Below are 24,463 nucleotides of genomic sequence, written 5' to 3'. Positions count from 1 at the left end.
GGCGCGGAGCCATTGGCCGGGACCCGGCGGCACCGGCACCGCGCCCCCGCAGCGCCCGGCCCCGGTCCCGCACCCCCGGCACCGGCACGGCTCCCCCGGCCCCGCTCCTGAACTCCCCAGTGCTGCTCCCGCTCCCCCGGCCCCGGTGTGAGGCTCCCCCGAGGTTTTGGGCACCGCTTTGCACAATTCGGAGTAAAAAGTTGCCCTCAAAAAGTTGCCCTCGCTGTCCCCAAAGTCGAGGACTCCGGGTGCTGCTGCTGCTGCTCAGGGAGAGCGGAGTTGCAGCACCGAAAATAAAATTTGCCACCAGCAGAGCGCTGACCCAAAGTAGGAGATTTCACAAAATCCTGGCAGCGCTCGGTCTCTGTATGGTTGTGGCACAGCGGGGCATTTCCTGATGTAAGAAATGGCAAAATAGCACGGATTAGCAAATGCTGTTACTCACAGGGCTGAAGTGGTTGAGTTTCAGTCTAAGGAGCTTAAAAAAAGTTCAACCTGAAGGGGTTGTGTGCTCTGGTGGATCTTAAACCAGCAGGGGAGGTGAAAGTAATTTAATAACTGGTTACCTTTTCATTGCAGGTTTCATGCTTTATATTGTGTTCACCATCAAAACACAGAACAGGGATTGAACTTCACACCACTGCTGAGGCATCCAGCAGCACTGAATAGCTCAGGGTAGAAAGTGGAAAAAATTCAAACAATTAAAGAAAATAAACCTTCCTGTAGCAAACAGAAAGTAAAAGATATTGACATTGATTTCCTTTTTTTTAAAACAAAGTTGTAAACTAAATCCTGTGGAAGGGAATGCTTTCTGAGGATCCAGAGTTAAATCAGAGTAAAAAACATGGGAAAAATAGGATTGAAATTATTTCTTTGGGTGTAGTGCAAATGAAAACCCTCCTGTTGACCAGCAATTCTTTGGGTCAGACAGATACAAAGGGGGACTCTTAATTTATATTGAACAAAGTCATTTTTATCAAGTTGGGCATCTCAGGATGCTGAAAGAAAGCTGAGCCAGGAGTACATTTAATTTGATGGGATCTGCACACAGGAGCATCGCTGCCCCTTGCACTCCCACCTGGACCTTTGCACTTTGCATTCAGGCACTCTGCTGTCACAGGGAAGAACCAAACCACGATGGCATTAACAGGGAAGCCCCTAAATCCCGGGATTCAAACCTCACTTTTTGCCTGAAGTGCCCTGAAAGGAGCAGCAGAGTTTGAGGTGAGCTCAAGGTTCACAGCCCCAGCTCTGGCTGCTCCATCAGAGCTGGCTGGATCCTGAACTTGCCCACACTGGTTTGGTTTATTTATTGTTTTGGGATGAGTGCAGCTTCCCTCGTTCAGAGCCTGTTATAACCATGTGAACTATCACAGAGAAGCACTTTTCCCCCCAGAGGGATGGATTTACATCAGGGTTTTTACACACATTGTTTTCCTAGTGCAGGAACATGTGCCAACAGCCACCTTCTGCTGCTTTACAGCACCTCAGCAAAACCAGAATTAACTTTCTGCACTGGACACATTTTATTAGAGAAAGATCTGCTTTTGTGATCATGGAAGCACTTATTACAGACTGAGCCCAGGGAAATTGTGGTTTGTCAAGTCAGACATGAACAGAAAAACCATTATTTCAGGTTCTGATGAATAGGTTGTTTGGGCAAGGTCTCTGTGAGACAGGTAGTGAGGCAGTGAAAATTGTGGATTTTGCATTACAGGGAGATTCATGGCTCTCCAAAGCAGCAGAAGCTGTGCCAAGGTCCAGTGGTTTATTCTGGCAGGAACTGGTGCAACTGAGCTGACTCCCAATACAACTCCTGCAAGGGGAGCCAAGGACAAGTGTGCTCAGCTCTGTTCTACCAAACCTGGGTAAATCCTGCTGGCAGGAAAACCAGGATGAGTCCATTCCCAGATCCTGCCCTCCAGCTGTGCTCTTTGAGCCCCCTTTAAATACCTGGCACCACAAACCCTCCATGAAACACCAACTGAACTCTGCTGCCCTTGGAGAACGAGCTGAGCACTGAGAATCCCTGCAGCTCCCGGGGCTCCACAGGTGAGAGGCTGCAAACTGATCTTCTGGAATCTGTAAAGGAGCAAGGAAACCACAGAACCATCGAGGCAAACACAGCTCGGAGCCGGCAGCTGATGGGTGATGAACCCATTCAAGAATCGGAGTGCAGCAGCACCACGGCAGCCCCGGAGCCCCGCTGGATGCTCAGATGTCAGACGCAGATGAATCACCACTACTATTATTTTCCTGGATTCCACTTCCCTCCAGGGATTCGCCTCCCAAGCCTCACGTAGGGAACAGCAGCAGCCCCGATCTGCTGCTTTCAAGTGCAAGAGCTGCCCGGGCTCCTTTGTTCGAGAGAAGGCGATTGAGAGGGATCGCACGTTGTGCTGGAGCCGCGCTGGGAGAAGCGAGCGGCGCCCTGGGGCCGCTGTCCCGGCCTCGGCAGGAGCCCTCCAGCCTCGTACGTGCTGTTCCCTCTGTCGCTGCCGCTTCGCAGGCCGAGCTCTTCCTGCAGCCCCTGTGATCTCTCCTGAGCAGGCTCCGAGGGCTTCCCGAGCGAGCGGTGCCTTCGCACCTCCAGCGCTGTTGGCCCAGGCACAAAGAGCTGGGGAGGAGCCCCAGTAACACATCCCTGCACACACACCCGGCCCGGGGACAAGGCTCTGAGCACAAAAATCTCCCGAGCCAGGGACAGCTGAGATGTTCTTGCTGGTCCCGCAGCCAGATCTGCCAGCTCAGACACTCCTCAGCAGCCTCGACAACAGATTTTCCTCTCTAAGCCCACAGAGTTAAAGAACAAACATTGAAGTGGGAGAATCTCTGCTGCAAAGGGACACAGATATTGTCTGGCTATCAAAAATAAAGATAGATGCCATATAAGAAGTCCATCTGTTTTGCTGATTTAGGCACATCATCACAGTGGCTTTGGCAGCCCTGCACCGACCTGTGAGTGCTACAGCCGTGGGCAGAGCTGCCTCTGGGGTGTGCAGGGCATCAAACCCAGCACTGGTGGCTGTGCAAGCAGAGGAACTGCCACCCATCCCTTCCCGTGGAGGGCAGCTCCACCCCAAAACTGCTGCGACACGGGGGAATGGAGAGACAGAGACACTGCCACCAGCCTGGCACTGCCACCCAAACCCAAACCCATCCCCACTCAAGCCTCCACTGGTTCTTCTGAGCTGTTTTCCTGGACAAGACAGAGCCTGTCCGGAGCCTGACTCCAAGAAAGGATTCCCAAGGCACAACGCAACCCCTAAACCGCAGAGCAGGTACAAAAACCGCCTTTGAAATGGTGCTGCCAGCGTCAGGCTGAACTGCCCCGTCTGCCCGAGCCAGCTGAAAGGAATGGATGGGGTTGGATAACTTGCAGGCACCTCTGCATGTTTATTGCCCACATTGTGTTGAGCATTAGCACATCAAAGGCTCCTGATGAGCCCTGAATTAAATGATGAGGAGAGAAATGGCCCAAGGTGAGGTTGGTAACTGTAGGGCTGCAGGCATTTTGCTGGAAGAGATGGAAAGCAAAGAGTGAAATTCCAGGGAAAGCTATTTCCATACTGGAGATTTCAATCGTTCGGCAAAACCCTTGGAAAACCAAACAGAAAAACTTGGTTAAGATCGTAAACTGTGGATGAACAAACTTGGATTTTCCTAGTCCCCAGGGTCATTGCCAGATAATAAATGTGTATTATCCTGGAATCTCAAACCGATGCTTTAAATTATCTGCAAGAACTCATCTCACAACAATGCAGGTGTGTGAATTCTTTAGAAATTGTTTCATTAGAAAACAAAGAAGTCACCACAGGACTGAAAAAAAAAAAAAAAAAAAAAAAAAAAAAAAAAAAAAAAAAAAAAAAAAAAAAACAAACCATAAACGGCTCCACCAAAGCAGTTGAATTAAAAAGGAAGGATTTTGGCTGAGTGGAATCCAAGGTATGAGAACATAATTTTGAAGAAACTTTTAATTTTTTTTCTCTGTGTTTGGTTTGTGTACTAACCAGCCTCTGGGGTGGAAAGCCAAGTGCCTGTTCCAGCAGGATTTGTGAAGCAAAGCTGCTGCTCAATGCCCACGGTGCTGAGCCCTGCACGGGGCTCCCGGTGGGTACCGGGCCCAGTGTCCCCTTTGTGCTGGTGGAGCTGGTCCAGCCAATCTCCCCAAGAAATCCATGGGAACTGTTGTGTTCCCAGGCCAACATCAGCTCCGGAGAAGCTGGACAGGCACTGATGCCCTTTGCAATTCAAACAACCTGTGATTGCCTCATTCAGAGCTGAGCTGCTTCCTGGGCAGAACCTTCACGAGTTCCTACGCCCAGAGCTTGCTGAGTGTCCTCTTCACTCCCAATCAACACTGCACAGCAAAAGGAGAAGTGGTTCTGCTCCCTGACATCAGGGAAATGAGTCCTCAGCCCCAGCCTTTAAAGCAATTCAGGTTTATGTACAGATGTGACATTTGGAGCTCCAAATAAATGCAGTGAAAGGTCTTGAACGGGTGCAACACAACTGCTCTGAATAAGGAATTATGCTCAAATACTAGAGAAAAGCAAGATTTGGTTCAAATCCCTCAGCTGGCTTTCTCTGCAAGATGAGCTCATGATTTATAAGAATCTGTTATTATTATTATTGAGATTATCTGTGGCTGTCAGAGGACTTAGAAACCTCTAGTGTTCATGTCCCAGCCAGAGCTCTGAAAATCACTTCTGATCCCCAAAAATCAGGCTCCTTTTCACAGGCAAGGCCAGGCAGGTCACCCAGGGGTTAAAGAGCAGCTTAGCTGTGGCGGGAAGCTGCAGAATGCACACAAAAATACAAATGAGCAAATGCAGGGGCAGGACCAACCCTCCTGTGCACAGGCAGCTGAATCTGCACTCAAAGCCTGTCTGAACCCCAAGGTCGGTATTGCACAGCCCCTGCTGGATTGCTCCATCAGAGATGAGGGTTTTGTTCCATCCACGCTCCAGCCACTGGCAAAAGGAAACCTGGTGCTGTTGAAGCCCAAGAATTTGGTTAATGTGGATTCCATCCTTGCAGGACTCCATCAGAAACCCTCTGAAAGCAATGCCCAATCACAGCTGAAAGGGAGAACTGCTCTGCACTATCCCATGGCACATTATTTATTATTAACATTATTAACCCCTCTGCAAGCCTCAGACAGAACTCTCCCTTCCCTGAAGGGCTCTCCAGGGCTGAGCTGTGCAGAGATTATTATTTATGAATAAATTATTTTTATTCAGACACATTCAGGTTGCCTGGGCTGAACACTTTCATTCATGGCTTTCACTGGACCTGTCCTGGTTGTAGCTCAAATTTGGGTAAGGAAAGTAACAAATGTTCTCTAACTGAAAAAAACCCAAGAGTCATGGTTGCAGCCTCACTTCCCAGGAATTTCATCCTGTTGGGAGAATGCTGGGAATGTCCTGAGGAATCGCTCACCTGGGGAGCTCCTTTGTCTCCATGATTAGAGCCTGGGAGTGGCTTCCTGTGAGACAAAGGATGAGCTGAGCGAGGAGGCAAAAGTTACAGCCATCAAGGTGGAACAAAGGTTTGAACTGCTATAAATTCTTTTTTTTTAAGCCGAGAGAAGTTTTAACGGGGGGGTTTGCACAGAAAGTGTGCAGCTGGGTGGAGCAGGTTAAGAAAGGCATTTGCTCCCACGTTAATTCTCTTAATCTTGTTACTTTTTCTTTAACCAGCTTAAACTCTTGCTGAGGGGCTGAGGATGAAGCCTCAGTCACTGCTGTGTATTTAAGAGGGGAAAGCAGCTCACTTTCTGGATGTGTGAATAATATTTACCCACGCTGACATTTTACAGCCTCATTTTCTTCCTGTTAAGCTCAATAAAACCAGTGACTCCCCCAGCACCTGACTCTCCTGGGTGACATTTACTCCAGAGCCCTCCAGTATTAAACTGGATAATTCTGTGAGGCTTCAACCACCTGCTTCTGACCTTTGCAGCCCATCTGGAAGACTCTTTATTCTACTCACATTTCTTATGCTTCTCTTCCATCTGCTCTGGCTTCCATCTTTCACCAGTCAGGAAGGGAATTCTTCTTTCCACACCAATCCACGTTCTCCAAGCACCAGGAGTCACTGAAAGCACACTGAGCAGCCCTGGATCTTGTCCTCCCACCCCACCTACAACCACCCACAAATGCCCCCAGGAAATTATTGGCTTTAGATTTCAGTCTCTTGCCGAACCAAACCTGTCCATGGCTCTCCCTCACTGGCCATGCCCACAGAGAATCCAGCTTTGCCCATAAATGACTCAAAGCACCAGGAGTGTACTCTGAAAAGAGACAGCAGAGCCTGGGAGCATCACTTCAGGCCCAGCAATAAAAATCCAGGTCTGAAACACAATACTTAGGTGGGGAAAAGCAAAGTAGCTTGGGTTATGTAAATGACAACTTTTCCCACAGGGCTTCACCTGCTCAGCTGGACACAAACACACCTGAGAAGCCTGAGGAGCTTTAAATGCCCATTTCTTTTATCATCTCAGTTTTCTTTGCTTACTTGGCAGCTGGATTGTTCTGGTATTGCTGTCACCACCTTGGTGAGACAAAAGCAGCCTCTGTGAAATTGTTCTGGAATTTGATCTCAGCACCTCTGAAAGCTCTGTGGGTAGAGGGGATGGTGGCTGCAGAAGACTCCAAGAGATGTTTCTGGCACTGTGCACACACTGCTCACCCTCTGCAATGTTCTGGCACTGCCTCCCAGGTGCTTTGAGCTCTGGGATCTGTCATCTCACCTTCCAGACTGCCTCCAAACTGGCCTTGAACACCTCCAGGGATGGGAGATACTTTTGGATTTTGTATTGTATGTAGGTAACTGAAACATTTCAACAAACCTCAGAAACAGAAAAAGATTTATTAGAAATATTACACAGATTTTGCATCATACATTTTAATAATGTTAATATTTAAATATTAGCATGTCCAAATCTGCAATGCTTAGTATGTACATTCTAATGTGCTCTTTGTATAAATTAGATTACGATGGAACACCTGTACCCAACAGGGAAAGCTAAAACTGTCAGAGGTGATCATCCCGTATGACAAACTCAAGCCTGGACCAACAGTCAATAAAAACATTGTGTCCAGCACTGCCCAATGGGACTTGGCACACGTGCAAGTCAAAAATGGAGAGACCATCAGTTGAGAAAATAAAGTTACTTGCAGTTCAGTGAGAAGCTGCTTCTGCACCGTGTCAGTGAGCGAGCGTCGATGGCACTGCAGTTGGTACAAACCAACACAGCTGAGCATAGTAGAACTTATTGCTGGGTTTAAAAATGTCTTAATGCTCCATGCCCTGAGTCTTTTTAGGCAAAAAGCCCTCTTGTGACAGGAAAATGCATAATCTCATCCCATACAGCCCCTGCCTGTGATCAGATGCACAAGGCTCAGCTTTGCCAAGAGCTGGCCCAGTCAGATCCTTGCTGCTGGTACCCCCAGCACAGCAGGATGAGGGAGGTATGAACAAACCAACAAGCCTGGGCTCGTGTGGTCACTGCCAAGGAAGGGGGAAAGTCAGGGAAGACAAAAGGTGGATTTTTGAAGAGTTCCAGGTCAGGAATCAAACTGGGAAGAACCAATCATTCTGCCTGTGTGCACTTGGTTTGGACAGAAAACTTGCACAGAACTGGTTCCACGTCCAAAACAAGAGAGAAAACCTGTCAAAACCAACTTCCAATCACAGAAAGAAAACTGCCAGACCTCAAAGGGACCCTGCATAAGCCCCAAATCCCTCTGCTTAGCACAGCTGCCTTGCTGCAGAGCAGCAAGAACAGAAGTCTTTGTCCCCTTCGTGTTACCAGGACTGGCACGGGAAGGGGAGCCTGGCAAGGGCAGCCAGCCGTGCTGGGTCCTCTCCTCACCTGCTGAGACCCCCTGGCTGCTCTCTTAGGAGGAATGCCCCTCCAGCTGACAGCCCACACAGACCCTCTGATGTCCTTCGTGACAAAGAGCCCCAGGTGTGGCTGTGCCCTGTCCCTCTCCTCACACTCTGGGCTCTCCCTCAGCCTCACCAGGAACTTTCAGAAAAAGCTCCTCAGCCCTTCTAGAAAAGCTCCTCACAGGGCTGACTCTGGGCTCACCCCTCACTCCTCTGTACCTTCCCAAGCCATGAAACAATTTGTACCTTCTCTGTCTCACCTGAAATCCCAGGAACAGGACTGCACCCCCCACACTCCAATCTCCTTTCCTCTCCTACACTACAGTACAACACACTGCCACATCCCTCCCTGGAATGTCACTGGCACCCCCTTCCTAACCCTTCTGCTCACCTGCTCATCCCAAATCAGCTGTTTGCTCCCCTGCAGTCCCAGACTCCCCAGGTGGTGCCTGGGAGTGACAATTCAAGGAGCAAGGGACAAGACAAGATTTATCTGCCTGCACACCAGGGAAAGAGCCATTACTCCTAAGAGGCAAAGTCAGAAAGCATTTAGGAGGTTCAGGCAAACCTCCTGTTCAACACCATCCCTGTCACATCATCACATTCAGGACATTTTCAGAGAATTCTCAGAACTTCTATAAAGACTACCGACATACTCTCTTGCTTAGCTTAATTAAATTCCCTAACCTTAAAGGCAGCTGGAACTTAAATTTTGCAGCTCCAATCTGAGATGTCTCACAAGGGCCTGAAGAGTCTCTGAAAACCAGGCCTGCAGCATCTCATATAGGATAAATTTAAATTCATATTGAAATTTTAAGGCAGCGTGAAAAAACAAGAGCAACTTGTGAAAATCAAAGTCTAGAAATGTAACTGTGCAATGTTTAAAAGGAAGAAACCCCCCAATATTGTAACAGTTAAATGAACAAATAAACAATATTCTTAATTTTAAAAAATAATCTGGAAAACCATCTCTCAAAGTATCAAAATAAGATGTTTTGCAGGTTTGAGGACAGAACAGTAACATTGAAGAAAAGATAAAATCAAGTATCTTCTTCCCTACTACAACTCTGTGTTGTAATTCCTACCTAAGTAAAAAAATTAGGAATACACCACTAGAACTGGGTAGAATTAGTGTTTGGACTATGCTGCTGGGAGTGGCATAGGAGAGGAAGCAGCAAAGAGATGACAGAAACATTGCAGAAACATTGCTTTGCACAAATCATTTGGGAAAAAAAAAAAAAAAAAGAAAAAGCAGCTGGACCCCACAGAATGGTCTGCAAGGGTAAAGTGAGCCTTGAGAGCCAGAGCAGTGTCAGAGGAGCCCTGGGAGCAGAGGATGCTCACACAGGAGGTGATACACACCCCATGGACGCTGAGCCACACTGCAAACCCTTCCAGTGACCACAGGGTTAAAATTCCCTTTTTTTACATCATTTACTCTGACTTTGAGATGTTTACCACACACTGGGAATTAAAAGTGTTTTTCTCATCCCTCCAAGTGCCCAATCCAAAGCCCATTGAGGAATATGGAATTTTCTGTGCTGACTTCACTCCAGCTTTGAACTCCAGCCCGTTGGAGAGAATTGGGATCCCTGCCAGGGGACACCTCCAGGGAAAAGAGCTGCTGATCCACAGGCAATGGGGCCCTGCAGTGCAAGTGCCTCAAGGAACTCTGCTCAGCACAGTTTTCCTCTTCCATCTCATCCTGTATTTTAGAGCAACTATCTTGGGTTCTCCATGGACAGCAGGGTGTGCTGAGAAGTCCCAGAGTGAATTCCACCAAGAAAGGGTTTCCCTACGAGGAGCTGCCTTGGCAGCACTCAGCTGCTTGCTCACAGGGCAGGGTGGCAGCCAGCATCAGGGGCACTGCCTGTGCTCTCCCTGGCCATTTTTACCACACAGCCTCTCCAAAGACTGCAACTGGACTTTCCCAGAGGCAATGGAGTAGAATAAATTTCAGACTAAAACCAAGAGCAAGAGATGGTTTTGTCCTCCCCCAGAACAGGCACTGCCTTCCTCCACGATCCTCTTTGTTCAAAGCACTCCCTGGCCTCTTCCATCTATTCCTGAATCCTTTATTCTGCTGTGAGAACACCAAGTCTGAAATACATTGTTTATTAATTAAATAACATTACAAAGTAAAATCAAATCAAACAACAAAGCACTATGGGGAACCAGAGGCTGAGATCAGCCACCTGCAAAGCCCTTGAAAGCCTAAATCCAATTTTGTTCTGTGAAATCTCTTGTTTCCATTTCATGAGCCTTTTTCCAGGAGGCAGGAGCAGTGAGCACTAGTATTTTTTGCAAGAGAGAAATGATGCCTAGCTCCCTAGGACTAATGTCCACAAAGCATCAGGGTTAAGCACAGTAACTAAACACCAACTTTCTCCTACCAGCGTGCCCTGAAGCAGCCAGGCAGCCTTTACATGCTCTCCCAGACCTGCTCCTAGAACAAATCCAGCAGCCTGTTGGATGCTTCCATCCTTGGAGACAAACACAAAAATTAATTTCATCAGGTGAAATGAGAGACACAGAATAATGGACACTTCACATTGTCTATCAGGCATTTTCCTAACAGTGTTTCTGGTGGGAAGCTGCTCCCTGGCGCCTGATCTCCCTGGCACAGACGGGTTCCAGTTACATTGTTTGTCATCTGTGGAGTGAGGCTGCACCTTCCATTGGTGTTGATGTATGACTGTGCTCCTTCACAGCATGACATCACTTCCAAGCATGTCCCAGTGCCCCATGGGCTGTATTTCAAGGCACAGGGCACAGGCTGTCTCCAGATTCCTGCCTCTAGGCAGCAATGACACAGCTGTGCTGACCAGACAGGAGCAACACAGAGGGAAGAAGTTACTCCACTCAATCCACAAAAAATATGAGATGTCACTGTACTGCTCACCTGATTACTGGCACCTTTCAAGCTAAAGCTGTTAAATTGCATTTGCAATGTTCCTGTGATAACTGTGCCTGCACAGTCAGCCAGGAAACCAAGCTCTGGCTTCCCAGAGTAATCAAGTAATGAAGTTGGAGTAATAAACCTATTTTTCCTCAAAGACATTATTTCTGTTTGAGATGAAATGAAGTCCCAGCACCTAACAGGATCTTTCAGACTTATTTCACTAGCTGGTGATCAACAGAGGGTGGTTTCTGAGTTACAAATGATCCTGTTACCATCCTGCTGGTTATGCTATGAGTAAATTAGTGCAGTTATTGGGTGAGATCTGCAAGAGTAACTCATGTTAAGGTTCTACAACTTAAGTGCATCTGTCAAAGGTGTTTTATAAAATACATGGAGGCAAGAAAACAACATGTACTTGGGATGAATTAAGCATCTTTTGGCAAGAAGAGCATTTTTATGAGCTTTTGTATGAACATTAATCTCTCAGCCTCCCTTGAGTGCCAGCATAGTCCACATTGACTTAAAACTTCATTGTGTAGCAGGTCTCCTGTCAAGGCAAACGTTGTTAGCCCAAGGGATCCTCTTCAGAAATATCCCATGTGTGCTTGAGAACGCTTTGCAATTTCCATGTGGGAGCAAACTTACCAATGGATTTGGTTTGCAAAGGTGGACAACAGGGAATTATTTGGTTGCAGTCCCAGATGGAATCAAACCTACGGAAGAGCCTCCTTTCACACTAAGAGCTTCAGTTGGTTGTGGAAGAGGAGCAAGCAGGTTTTTAAAGTGATCGAGTGCATCTGTAGCATTCTTTGTTCTCTTCCCCACTCGTGTCCACCTCTTGCTCTGCAGCTCAGGTCTCAAAGTATTTGTAGATCTGGGCCACGTACTGCATGACGCTCTGCCAGTCGGGCCGGTCCGTGTACAGCATCTCGCTGAGCTCCTGCCAGACACAGCACCACGCTCAGGCAGCCCCACACGGCTCCCCTGAGCCCCTCAGCACTTCTGCTCCCACTCCTGAGCCCCTCACAGCCATCAGGACCACTGGGATGATCCACTGGCCAAGTGCAATTCTGAAATCTCTTCATGCATTCTACCTAAAGTATTTCTTCCATCTGCAATCAAAGATCAGTTCTCTATACAACTTCATTTAAGCTGATGCTCCTTTTCTTCTGAATCTAGCTCATGAACCCCATAATAGTTTTCCCTTCATATTAAACTTATATCTCCCTTGTCAGATAGTTAATTTTGGAAAAGTTTTTTTGAACAGTTTAACGTCTTTCTGTTTCTTAAAGCACTAAAAAAACAGGAAACAAAATGGTGCAACCATTAATGTAATGGTGTAATATGGCAAATCTGTCCATAAAATTATGAATAATCTGCAGCTGGCATCTAAAATAAGAACATAATCCATTCCCTCATTTCAATACTGGATGACTTTCAGCAGCTTCTCCAAATTATATTTATTCTGTGCTTCTACAGATTCTTTCTGGAAGTTCTCCTAACAGCATCCTGATGGTGGTGCAGCCCTCCCCAGCCCTGTGTGACACTCTGAGTGCAAGGTCACTGACTGGTCACATGGCAAGAAGGAAAGGTGTTGGAATGGTGGTTGCAGCAAATGTCCCCTTGCTCAAAGGTTACTCACCAGACTGGGTTTGATGCCCACACTTTCAGCAGCTTGAAATGCCAACAGCAGATTTCTCTTCTGTAAAAATAAAGTTCAAAAGGATTAACATCAAAGCACTGCTCCTGAACCTCTCCTTGCATCTGGTTACCCAGTAAGTTTAAATGAGCAGGTGTATTTGAAAACTAAACCCCTGGACTCCATACTTGCCGGCAGACTCTTTTTTGAGTCTCACTCTTTTTTGATCTTACTCACTCACAAGTTCTTTGCCTTTGAACAGCTCATCTACTTGTGCTTGAGTGACACCCTCTGTTTTTGACAAATAGGTTGTTGTGAAACTGGTTACAACTGGGAAAAAAAACCACTAAAGTTCTGTCTTTACTATGAGTGAAAGGTTTCTGCAGAGGTTTTAATTAATATAAGGCATTTTTGTAGATAATATAATTGTTACTGTGATAGATACTGTCTTTGTGTTTATTTGCAGCACTTGCTGGATTTAGCCAACTTGTCACTGTTTTATCACCCAGCAGTCCCTGCATTTCTCTCTGGGAGTTCACTGTTGGTTTCCTTCCCCTTTTCATCCATTCTGTTCACTGTGAATTCTGCAAATGTACAACACAACTTACTTTGTCCTGGCTGTTGAGCTCCTGGTAAGGAATATGTGCAGGCAAATATGTGTGCAGGAGAGCACAGAAGGCCAGCCCATCACTCCAGCTGCTGCTGAAATTGGTAATATCAATATTCTGTAAGAGAAAACATGAGTCATCCTTGAACAGTGCTACACAACAACAACAAAAATCTTCAAACAACAGTTTTTATGCAGCCATTGAACAAAAACCCCAGAGCTGAGCTAGAAATATCTGTGGTGACACTCCCACCACTGTCACCTCCAAAAGGAGGGAGGTGAAGAAGAAAAATTTAGAAAGAGATAGTCTAATAGAGCTGGCAGTTTATATGGACAAATATAAACTTCCTTCCCTTGTTTCTACACACTTGGATTGTTCTGTGCCAGCCTCTTACTACGAGGCTGCACTCAGGTGCACGGAGCAAGCCCAGTTTCCCTGTTCATGACAGCTGAGGTCCGGAACCATGGGGGTTGCAGTGACTACAGAAACAGAAAATGGTATTTTAAAGTCAGCCCATCTGCAGAGAACTCCTTTAAACCACAGGATTTCTGGGGATACAGAGTGCACAGGGGGTTCTTCCCTGGATGCTCTCACGAGGCACAGCTGCAGTTAAAACAGGCCCATGGCCCAGTTCTGCCCCTGTGAACAAGGTGACCTTTCTGATGCTCCTGTCTGCACTGCCTGGCCATACCAGCACACTCAGGAATTCCCATGGCCAAGTCTTGCAGCTAAAAACAGAGCAGTGAACTGCTACAGAGCAAGAGCTGCTGGAGCAGGGGGCTCTGGGACACGGTGGAGCTGCACCCTCTCCCCCACACTCCTGCAGGTGTGGAGTCACCTCCAACCCCCCTCAGCAGCCACATCCTCCCCTGTGCTCAGCTGCAGTTCACACTCCCCACCCCTGCATTCTCTTTTGTTAGCTGTTTTCTGGTTTCTTTCAAGACTCCCCCAAAGACAAGGCTTTTACTGCATCTCTCATACAACAGCTGATGCAGACACTAAAACCCAGACAGGAATTATTTCAGCATGTGCTCCTTGCTCCTGATACCTCACTGATTAGTTATCCAGCCTGGACTTGGTCCAGTCAGACAGGATTTCCAGTTAGTAATAAATGTCCATAACCAAACATGACTCAAATTGAAGCAGTAGTGAATATCTCAGGTTAAAATACTTTGTAATAAATCTACACTTCTAATGGGCTCAGAAAGCAGCTGACATCCCCACACTGCCCCAGCCACCACGTTGTAGGGCTCTATGAACATCTGTCAGTGGAGACAATACAAAAATGAGGCACTGCCTGAACACTGTCACAAGAAAAAAAAATTGCTTTGAAAGCTGCCTTGGCATTGCCTATTCCATAAAGTTGCAACTTTTTAGTTGGAAGTCCAACCTTGTGTGTATGGAATTGGCTGAGCTGGATTATTCTGCTTTCTTGAAGTTTCAGACAAACAAGTTCCTTTCTATTTATCAATCTGCAGTTAGTGGGAAAGGAGTGACTGCCAAGTTACAGAAGTGTTTTTACTGAGGCCAATATGTTTTATCAGCAAATAGCTTATCAGCAAATGCCAATATTCTCATTTTATACTGTAGGATGGAAATGGAAAATGGAGGTTGTTCCTCCTCTTTCCCAAAGGCCATGGAAACAGGAACAAACAGAGCCTTAGTTATGCAACAGGGTTAGACAAAAAGGGAAAGCTTGCTTGTGTAGGAACGTTGTATCCATCCTCATTTTCATGATGCTACTATGAGACATGTGAGATACAAAACTGCTCCTTCACACAGTATTTCACTATCCCAAAATCAGCTTAATAATTTTACTTACCTTCGCAATTTTAAATACACCTAAACTCTTCTCCTCTTCCCAAATCACAATATCTACACATAAGAAGTGCTCACGTCTACCAAAACTAGGTTCAAAAATCCTCACCTCCCCAACAGCATTGTCCAGCCAGTCATCCTCAGTAACTTCTGGATCTAAATCTTACAAACAAGCAAAAGTTCAAGGATGGGATTCTGCTGACCATGTTTGAACCACAGATGAAATCTGCTGCAAAGTGGTTTGCCACAATCAACGCCCAAAACGAACTCAATTCTGAATTTTTGTCCTAAATGCAACCCCAAAAAGAACATTCAAAGGTTCAGCTCAACTGTTTAGTTCACAGTACAATAAAAAATACTCAAGGCCATCTAGTTCCATTTTTACATCTAACAAGAATCAATGAATTTTGGTTTCTTTTCTCTAAACAAATGCATTTCCATTTCATACACAGTACAAACTCCTCTCCCTGGCACTTCATCTTGGCTTCTGTGTTAGATACTTTTCAGTTTGGGATATAAGGACATGGTAAATGAAAAGTGATCTGTGTTTTGCTACACTGCAGCTTTATTTGTAGTTCCTCCCCACTCCACCACACCAAGAGGAATTAAGTCAAAATAGAGACAACTCTGATTTCTCGGAAGATCTCTGGCTCCCCTGAAGCCATTAAAAAAAAATAAAAAAAAGGAAAACAATTTAGGGAATGAACACCTCGGAAACTATTCCCTTCTCTTGATTATTTTGGCAGCAGAGCCTGTCTCAGTCTTGCTGCCACACCTCTCTCCCTATTCAGTCCCTGAATATATGGGAGCTATTTGTGTCCATGCTGGTTGTTAATGCACAACCCCAAGCTGCATTTCTATGTCCTGTTTCTGGGTTCTGCTCACAGCAGAACCCTCACCCCAAGCTCTGAAAAACTGCATGTGGCTTCTCATGAGACACCCAGAAAGGATGGCAACACTCTGAGCCATCAGAATGAGTGCAGGGAGAAGTGGGAAAATGGAGCAGAGATTCAGATCAAACTGAGTTGCAGCATTTATCAGGAAAGGAGGAAAAATTTGCTGTCAAATGGCCACAGCACATCCTGTGGTCAGTGGCAGCCCAGGCTCTGTCCTCAGCACTCCTACAGGGTCACCAATCAGTAGAAACACTAAATTCTCTTCAAGCTTACAAGTGAATTCCTCTACATCACATTGTTCAGACACTGGGATCTGGAGGCACACCAGGGAGCACAGCTATCAGAGTACCAAAGTGCCCAGAAGGGTCTGTTTCTATGAACATTAAAGTAATTAAAAAAAAAAAAAAATATCCAGGCAATGCTATTTGGATAACAAATGTAAATCTAAGATATCAAGTGTCAGGTCAAGCCTAAAAGGCACAAACCACCTGGAAGTGATTGACCTTAGCCCCCCATTCCAGGAACAGGACCTTTCCTGCAGATATCAGAGCCCTTGGAGAGCCCTGCTAAAGACACCCAGGGAAATCTGTGTGATCTGTTCTCACTAAAAACAATTCTTTGTTTGTCTGAGGAAAAAACCACCACCCCATTAGATTTCACTCAATCTTTGACTCCAAGCAAAAAGCAACAATGACATCATGCACTCTTCATTGCAGTCTGAGTAGGTTAAAATCCTGATACAAGATATTCCCACTATGCACGTGTTACTGTGCCCACAGCAATGGCTCTGAGTCATAATTTTCTCCCTGAGAGCCAGAATTATCAATTACAGACATGAATCAGCTTGAAGCTAGCCTGGAATCTGAGGAAGAAGGCCTGCAAGAAATACAAGCTGAACATCATTATTCCATCCAGCATCCCTTCCTGCCTCTCCCAAGTTATTGGGATGGAATGGCACACCAGGAACCTGCCAGAGTGGCTGATCATGGAGGTTCAGCCCATGCAGAATATAAAATTAAATACCTGAAAATAAATCCACTGAGTAAATAGATTCAATTTATTGAATCTATTCAATTGCCTTGTTTTTAATAGCAGCTTCCCTCAAGTGGTCCATCGCTACCCAGGCCCCCACAGCTCCTCCTGAGCAGCTCAGTGGTTTTATTGGATATATTTAAACACAGGTCTGAACAGAAGCCACAGCTCTGCACTTCTGAACTCTGACCTTTCTAAAGCAAAATGGATCAAGGTACCTCAACAGGCAACTTCCAAAGAGGACTCAAACCTACCCATCTTTAACAACAGCTGCACAAAACTGCAGCTCTAATTTGATTTATTACATCCTAACTGGCTGGGCCAGGTTAACAGGGTTCAGCCAAAGAGGTTTTATTCAAAGCAATCTTCAGGCTCTCACTGGGCAAGTTTTGAACAGTTCCTAAGAAGCAACATGAGGAAAGGATGGCTCCTTTCAGCCTTCCAAACAAACAAAACACTCCAGTTCATCTGAAATGCTCCAGCAAAGATATGAAACATCTGGGCAATCTACTGGAACTATGGGTGAATGAGAAGTGTGGTCAGGTCCAGTTAACAGGGATGAAAGGCATGAATGCCTGAAATTAAAGGCTGCCTGGATTCTTCTGTAATTGCAGGGTACACCCAGATGACAACTGCACACAGCTATTTTCAATGGGAAGCTGCAAGTCTGAAGTGATTTGAACATCACATTTAGTCCATCTACTACCAGGAAGCTTTCTCAATTCTCTCACCAATCTTTTTCTCTTAAATGGAATCCAAAATGAAGTAATGCCTTGTGATTAAAAGAAATCAAACCAGCAATGTATTGCATAGAGATTAAGTGAGTAGCCAGGGCTGGGAAGGAAGCCAGGTGACCTCCTATCCTCCAGCCTGTATTAATATTAATATCCCTGCTTCAAATGGCCCAGCCAACTGCAGTCCCCATAAGAATTGCTTTAAATTTCTTTAAAATGTTGTGGTTTTATCTCATAATCCATATTTCTAATGCTTCTCTCAGCATGTCAGTTAGCCATGTATCTTATTGCTGATTACACATGCATGGAACAGCAGAGCTCAGATCACAAAATGCTCTCTGAAAATGCAGTTAAATCATGTCATAGCAGCACTATGAACTGAAAAGGAACTGATGCCAGCTCTTTAAAAGTCATGCCATTTACTGCATTTCTTTTTATAAAGAATCCCTGCTTCCCATCACATTTTTAGGTTCTGTTTGCTCCTTTCTCCACTGCTGCCACAGGTGCTGCTTTGGGTTTACCATTTATCATTTGCTTCAGTAAGTGTGAATTAATGAGCCCTTTGGCAAAGACAAGATATTAGAGGATCTATGGCTGCATTTTTTTTTTTGCAAAAGCATCAAACACCAATTTGCTATAGAATTCACATAGAGCAGAGACATTTAAATAGATGAAATTAAAAAAATTTAAAAGGATATTATGCATCCTACACAAAGACGTTTCAGCTCCCAACTATTTCCATCTCAAAAACCAGAGAAGACCCCAAAAATCAGGCAGATCTAATTTTCTTATATCAACTTTCCTACCCATGGCAGATTAGCAAGAATAGGTGGAATGATGCTGTCTAAAATTCTGTGTTTAAAACAAGCTCATCTGGACAGGGTTTGTCCTACAGACATTGTTCAGAGTAAATTCTAAAGCCATTCTAAAACAATCCTGCACTCTTCAAACTCAGCTCTTTGCTCCTGTGGTTCAGGACCTCTTCAAGGCAGCTTAGTTCTGATACTGTGGTTAAAAGGGAGAGGTGGTGCTGAAATGGCTGAAGTTTTCATGACAATAAAAAATGAAAGTTGTAGCAAATGGGAGACAGCTAAGGTAATAAAGTAATTATGTAGCCACCTATTTCCTTTGCTTGCAAGGCAAGATTCTACTGATACTGAAACCATCCCTGCAACCACGCAGTGAGCAATCAACCTGCCTAAGGAGCCAAACAGCTCTACTGGTGCCTTTTACTGCTCCTTTTGTTTGCTCCTTTTATACATAAAGACTGAGTTTTTATAAAGAAAACAAGTCCTAATGAACACAGGCTGAGAGTAGCTGCTGGCACAGCATATAACACACAGTGGATGAATTTGAAGCTTTCCTAGCAAATAATCTGAGTTGTTTTGAATGCAAATAAACCCATGACAGCATCCTCATTACTAAAAGTCACCTACTTCAAAGGTCTCACTAAAGGTTAGTAAAGTTAAAGGGGTTTGTACATATTCCTCAGTTTGGGTCTTAATTTATTGCTGTGCACAAGAGAGACAGAAAATGTATAAAACCAAGTTCACAAGGAGCTGGTTGGTTGTTAAACATACAGGATCAAATGAGAGCTGGTCTAGGCAGAAGCAATTTTATGGATGTGTCTGGGTCATTTCAGAGATGAGGTAATGGTGACAAGAGGTATTTATCAAGTGTGAGTGGTATTTCTGTACTTTCCACCAGTCACACTCCGTGAGAAGGCAGAGCAGGAGTCACTTCTGTCTGCAGAGGTAGATTACACACCAAAAGCAGGGACTAAGGAGTCCTCCCTCTTGTAATAATCCAATTAGACATTGATCAGTCCTGGGTTTTGCTCTGCATGTCTCTTTTCAGCCTGAATTCCCCTTGTTATGCTCCCTTGCTGAAAGGCAACTCCCTGCTTGCCACACAACTGCCACTTCCATCAGTTTTCCCAGCAGCTCCAACAAATGGCACCAGGGCTGAATGCCACAGAGGAGAAACAGACTGGGCTGGGTCCCCTCGTTCCCAAGGCTGCAGCAGTGAGGATGCAGCAGCACAGCTCAGGGACCACACAGATACTCTGGGGAAGAGGGGAGGGAGAGAGGAGGGGAGGAATTAGCTCCACTCTGTGTCCAAGACAGCAGCACAGCTACTTCCTGCCTGGAGCCCTGGTGCAGAATTGTTAATGACCACACTGCCTGCTCCCACAGCTCTTTCTAATTATCTGTCTTGAGAATTCAGAGATTAGGCATGCCTTGGAATTCCTGGGTGGAGGGGCAGGCTGCAGACTGCAGCAGGCTCAGGGTGGAGGATGGAAACAAGATGGGCAGAGGTCCCACCAGCAAAGGTCACTGGTGGACCAGCAGCAGGTCCCAGCTCCCTCCCCGTTCAACTCCCAGTTTGGAGCTGTTTCAGCTGGTGACCAATCAATTCAGTGTTTTCACTGATTGTCAGTGCATCCAGGCAACACATGGGAAGTGTCTTGGACTTTGGGATGGACAGAATGTAAATGCTATTTTTAAAATGACCCAGCAGGATAGAAAGCTACGCTTGAGAGAGCTGCATTTATTTTATCCCTCCAATCAAGAGACTTGTGTTTGTTTAAAGCATAAAGCCCTCTATGTGAAAAAAAGGTAGAGCTTGGCTCAAGTTATTTGGTTCCACTGGGGAAGCACATTTGTGCAGTAGCATTATTGAGAAGGGGTGATTACATTGGTAATCAACCTGGTTATTCCTCACATGCCGTGATTTGCCTACTGCATTTTAATTCCAGACACCAATCCTGGGTCTGGGCAGGGCACATCTGGTGATTAAGAAACCACTAGGTTCTCTCCTCAGGACAAGGCACAGCTGTGCTGCAATCCTCAAGGCTTTAAAACTAAGAATCAGCTCTGCTGGAACTGCCAGCTTGAGTACCAACCCTGAGGACTGTGGCAGCATTTATATTTTTTTTATATATATATATATATATATTATTTTTTAACATTATTTACACAGCTCTGCAGTCCCAGATGATGCCAGTGAGGTAAAGTGCTCAGCTGACAATTAGAAAAGATTAATGCTTCAGTAGACAGAAAATGCCAACTACTCACACTAATGACATACTAAGAAGTAACAGACTTCTTGTTTCTAATAATAGCCCTTATTTTCCAGAATAAAGAAGAAGAAACTTTCAAACATGGATGTGTTAAAAGTACAACTGGCCATGAAGGAGCTTTGGGATATCCTATAAAGCAGATCCTCACAAACTGTGACCCCAGGAATGCACCTGGTTAATGCATCAGCAGTCCAAAAATGCCATCCTGGCACCGTGTCCCAGCAGAGTCCCTCTCCCAAAGGAGAATGATCCCATGACCATCTCACCAAAGGGAATATGTCATGTCCATCTTTGTGCATCTTTGGGTCACACTTAATCCATGCTGGATTTCATCCAGTCAGCAAAACAGGCAAAAAAAGCATCAGAAAAAGCAGGGGCTAACAGCATGGCATAGGGCTTGAGCACAAGGAGGACTTGGAGGAAATACTGCCTAGCACAACGAGAAAAGAAATACAAATTCCTGTGAGAAAAAGAAAGCCACAAATTCGTAAACAAAAAGCTGGTATTAGTCTGAGTTTAAATTGAACACAAAGGATAAAGAGCTTTATATTACATCCACTGCCAAACCACCAACAGAGCAGTCTCTTGCTATGATTACTTGACAAACAGCAAATACTGCAACAGCTTTATTTTTCTCCCTAAGCTTTTGTATCTCTGCTCCATGAAGAGCTGCCTTGATCCACAGCTGATGCACTGACACCGCCATAGGGAGGTGATTCCATTGAAAACACAGATCAAGAATACACGAAATACAAACATTTCCAGAGGTACAGCTGCCATTTCCCTTTATCACTTCTAGGACATTCCCTGTCTGCTCCTATTTAGCATTTTTCTGTTTAAAACAACCATAGAGCTTTACTGTAAGAGATGGCGGATCTTCAACAAGTGGTGGGTGTAAAATAGGTCCTGTTAAACCCAACATCACTTGGAACAAAGAACAACTATGAAAATGTATTGGAGGGAAGAGCCACTCTCAGATCCTCTTTTCCTCTGGGCCACAGGAAGGGTGTGTAGTGGTTGAAAAGAGCATTAAAATAGTTCCATATTCATTAACATGGTGGCAGTTCCTTCTCCTCTCTGGAGAGAGCATGTGTGGCAGAAACAATAATCCTCAATTCTAATGATCATGGGTTAAGTGCCTCTTAAAGTTCTGTGTTTTCACAATACATCTGTGAATAGCAAGAGAGTTTAATCTAGAGAGGTTTGGCCCCTTGACAAATGGTCTCCACAGAGAGCAAAGAGAATCAGGGCACTTAAACGACACCACAGTCACTAATGACATGATTATGGGAGGTGATAATGCAACAAGAATGACTCTCAGCAGCTTCCAGGAGTTCCAGCTCACAGGAACCCAGCCTGTTAGAAAAGAGGCACCCAGTTCCTGCTTCACAATGCTGCTAGGATGTATCATCTTTTTAAATAGATGGAAAAAAGCCACAAGACAACAGAGAAAAGGCTATTTTAACACAAATAGCTTACTCTCAGCAGGCTTTGTGGTTTAAAGTATTTGTGGTAAATGAGTTTCAGAGCCACAAAAGCATTTCTCAAGCCTGGTCACCTCATGGCCCTACATTACACACCATGATGTCAACGAGCTTGGAGAGGCAGAAGCAACACAGAATTGTGTATCTGGCAGCACAGAGCCCGTGCCACTGCACAGTTCCTATAGGGAACCATACACTAGATGTGGTTTTTAAGGTGGAGATTTTCCACCAAAGTTTTGCACAAAGACACTGAGTCCAAAGCCTGATTTCACCACAATTCTTGCTCCTACTGAGATTTTTTGCACCTCCCCTGCATAGTTATTCAGAATCAATGGCCAAAATGCCACATAGCATTCATCTGGGCACCAAAACATGACAATTGAAATAACATGATCTATCGTGTCACAATTTATGCAATCTCATTTTCATATGCTTTTCTCCTAGTCCTTAAACTGAACTCTCACTTTATTTTCACTCCAGTGATTCTGTTTTCATGTTCTCAATATTTTTTCTCAGTATGCATATCTTTCTGATATCAAATCACTGTTTAAATAGGGATCTTAGAATTGACATAGCCAATTACAGAAACATAGATGCTTTCATGCTTCCCTTCAGTTACTGTAAACTCATGCAATTTCTTTTTTTAAAAAGCAAACAAAACCCTCCAGGCCACTGCTAATTTGTGTTGCACTTCCCCCAACTCCCCTCAGTGTTCCTGGTTTATTTTATGAGATTGCCTCCTGGGTAACATGCTGAAGTTCAAGGCCAGGGAATGTTCCCACTGTAGTCCATGCAAGGAGAGTTTATGGCTGGACTTGATCTTAAACTAAATTAAACTAAGTGAGTCTACATTTGCCAGGAGCAGGATGAAAATTTCTATATATAACATAAGTTTTGTATGAATTAAAGCATTTAAAAAGTAGAATCCTGTGTGCTGATCCCTTGGTCTCATCCCCAGATACCTTCCCAGGTCACTCATCTAGCTTTCCTCAGGGAACCTGGGACATGGGGAGTAGCTGCTACTGAGAATATCAAATATTCTAATCCATTCTGCCCATACTGCTAAATGAAATCATAATTTAAACAGAAAGGAATCCCCTCTTCCCCCCCAGCTCAGATGAGGAATCGCTATCACACATTTTGCCACCAAAAAGAGAAGTTGGGCAGCCAAGCAGCAAGTTTTTAATGCTCTCATTCTGCTGTGTCACAGGGCTGAGAAGAGTTTGCAACCCAACTTCCCCCTGGTTCTGGCTCCATGTGAGGAATGACATGACAGATCACCCTGGAACTTGCACAGATGATGCCTCACAGGGCTGTTATCTCTGGAAAAGAAGTCACCAGGGCTCTGCTCTGAGGAGCTCATTACCTCATCCCACCCTTGCAGAGGCTGAGGCAGGAAGGAGGATGACGTTCTTCACTCCATTTCTTGTACTCAAGAATGATAAAAACTCCCTGTGGAGCTCAACATCAGCCTTACCATGGGAGTGCAAGGGGCTGGGAAAAGCAAGTTCAGGATGAGTTAGTGAATGCACAGCAGAGAGTGCAACGGGAATGAGAGGCTGAGGAAGAATGTCCAAGAGAGAATTCCTCTAAACAAAGCAGTGAAGATAGAGAAGCAAAATTCTCACCATAAATCAATATTGTGATTGTGCTTTGGTTCTTCTGACTTTAATATCTACCCTGAGATCTCACACAGGCCTCTATATTTGCAAAGCCGCATCCTTTTTTCTAAAATCAGTATATTTAGTTCAACTTGGGTGTAAATCAGAGAAAAAACCTACAGGCTGATGCTCAGAGAACACTTCTAACAGTGAAAAGGGCAACACTGCCAGGAGAATCTGACTGAGGAGGATGGAAACAGCCCATAAAAGTAAACATGCAAAAATCAACATACAATATTATTCACATTTCTTTGAAGTGACTGCTTACTGCATACTTTAGGAAAGTGATTAAAGTAAAAAGGTACCTACTCTCTTACCTGGTAACCTTCAGTCTTCTTTTGGCACCATTTCAACAAGGCATTCCTCTTGGAACCCCCATACTCCCGGGCCAGGGCTGCCAGGGGGTCCTTCCTCTCCACACTAAACCAGGGAAGAAGGGAGAAGACAATAAATACTCTTGAAATCTCTTCTTTTTAATTTTTTCATCTCTTTAATATCTGTATGACAAAGAATGGCAGCACAGAACATGAACATACACCAAACTGAATTAGGTTTTGGAGCTTGCAATGAGTGTTTTCCTTTACACAAGGTGGTGTCACTACACATGAAGAGCTGAAAAAACAGAACCTGTGCATAGGCAGTGGTGTGTGTTAACCAAACATTTCTGCTACTATTGTCATCAGCTTTGCTTATGCAATTTTCAAGTAATTT

At 45.0% G+C, this 24,463-nt stretch overlaps 1 protein-coding gene across 3 annotated transcripts in view; it reads right to left on the bottom strand.

Moving 5' to 3' along the window:
• Positions 1-6,947: 6,947 nt before the first annotated feature.
• SPECC1 (sperm antigen with calponin homology and coiled-coil domains 1) overlaps positions 6,948-24,463 on the bottom strand; it is a 64,250-nt gene continuing 46,734 nt past the window's right edge. For 2 of the 3 annotated variants that reach the window (XM_058817586.1, XM_058817588.1), the window contains 4 exons: positions 24,062-24,172; positions 13,046-13,162; positions 12,441-12,500; positions 6,948-11,738 (listed from right to left, as the gene is read on the bottom strand). In XM_058817586.1, the coding sequence (XP_058673569.1) occupies positions 11,480-11,738; positions 12,441-12,500; positions 13,046-13,162; positions 24,062-24,172 (547 nt within the window). In that variant the 3' untranslated portion in view covers positions 6,948-11,479. The remainder of the gene's footprint in view (positions 11,739-12,440; positions 12,501-13,045; positions 13,163-24,061; positions 24,173-24,463) is intronic. The other variant, XM_058817587.1, reaches the window with a different exon arrangement.

The sequence above is a fragment of the Ammospiza caudacuta genome, chromosome 20 (assembly GCF_027887145.1).
Source record: "Ammospiza caudacuta isolate bAmmCau1 chromosome 20, bAmmCau1.pri, whole genome shotgun sequence".
In the NCBI taxonomy this organism is placed as follows: Eukaryota; Metazoa; Chordata; class Aves; order Passeriformes; family Passerellidae; genus Ammospiza; species Ammospiza caudacuta.
The sequence above is the reverse complement of the archived record's forward strand: the minus strand, read 5'-3'. Positions and strand labels throughout refer to the sequence as shown.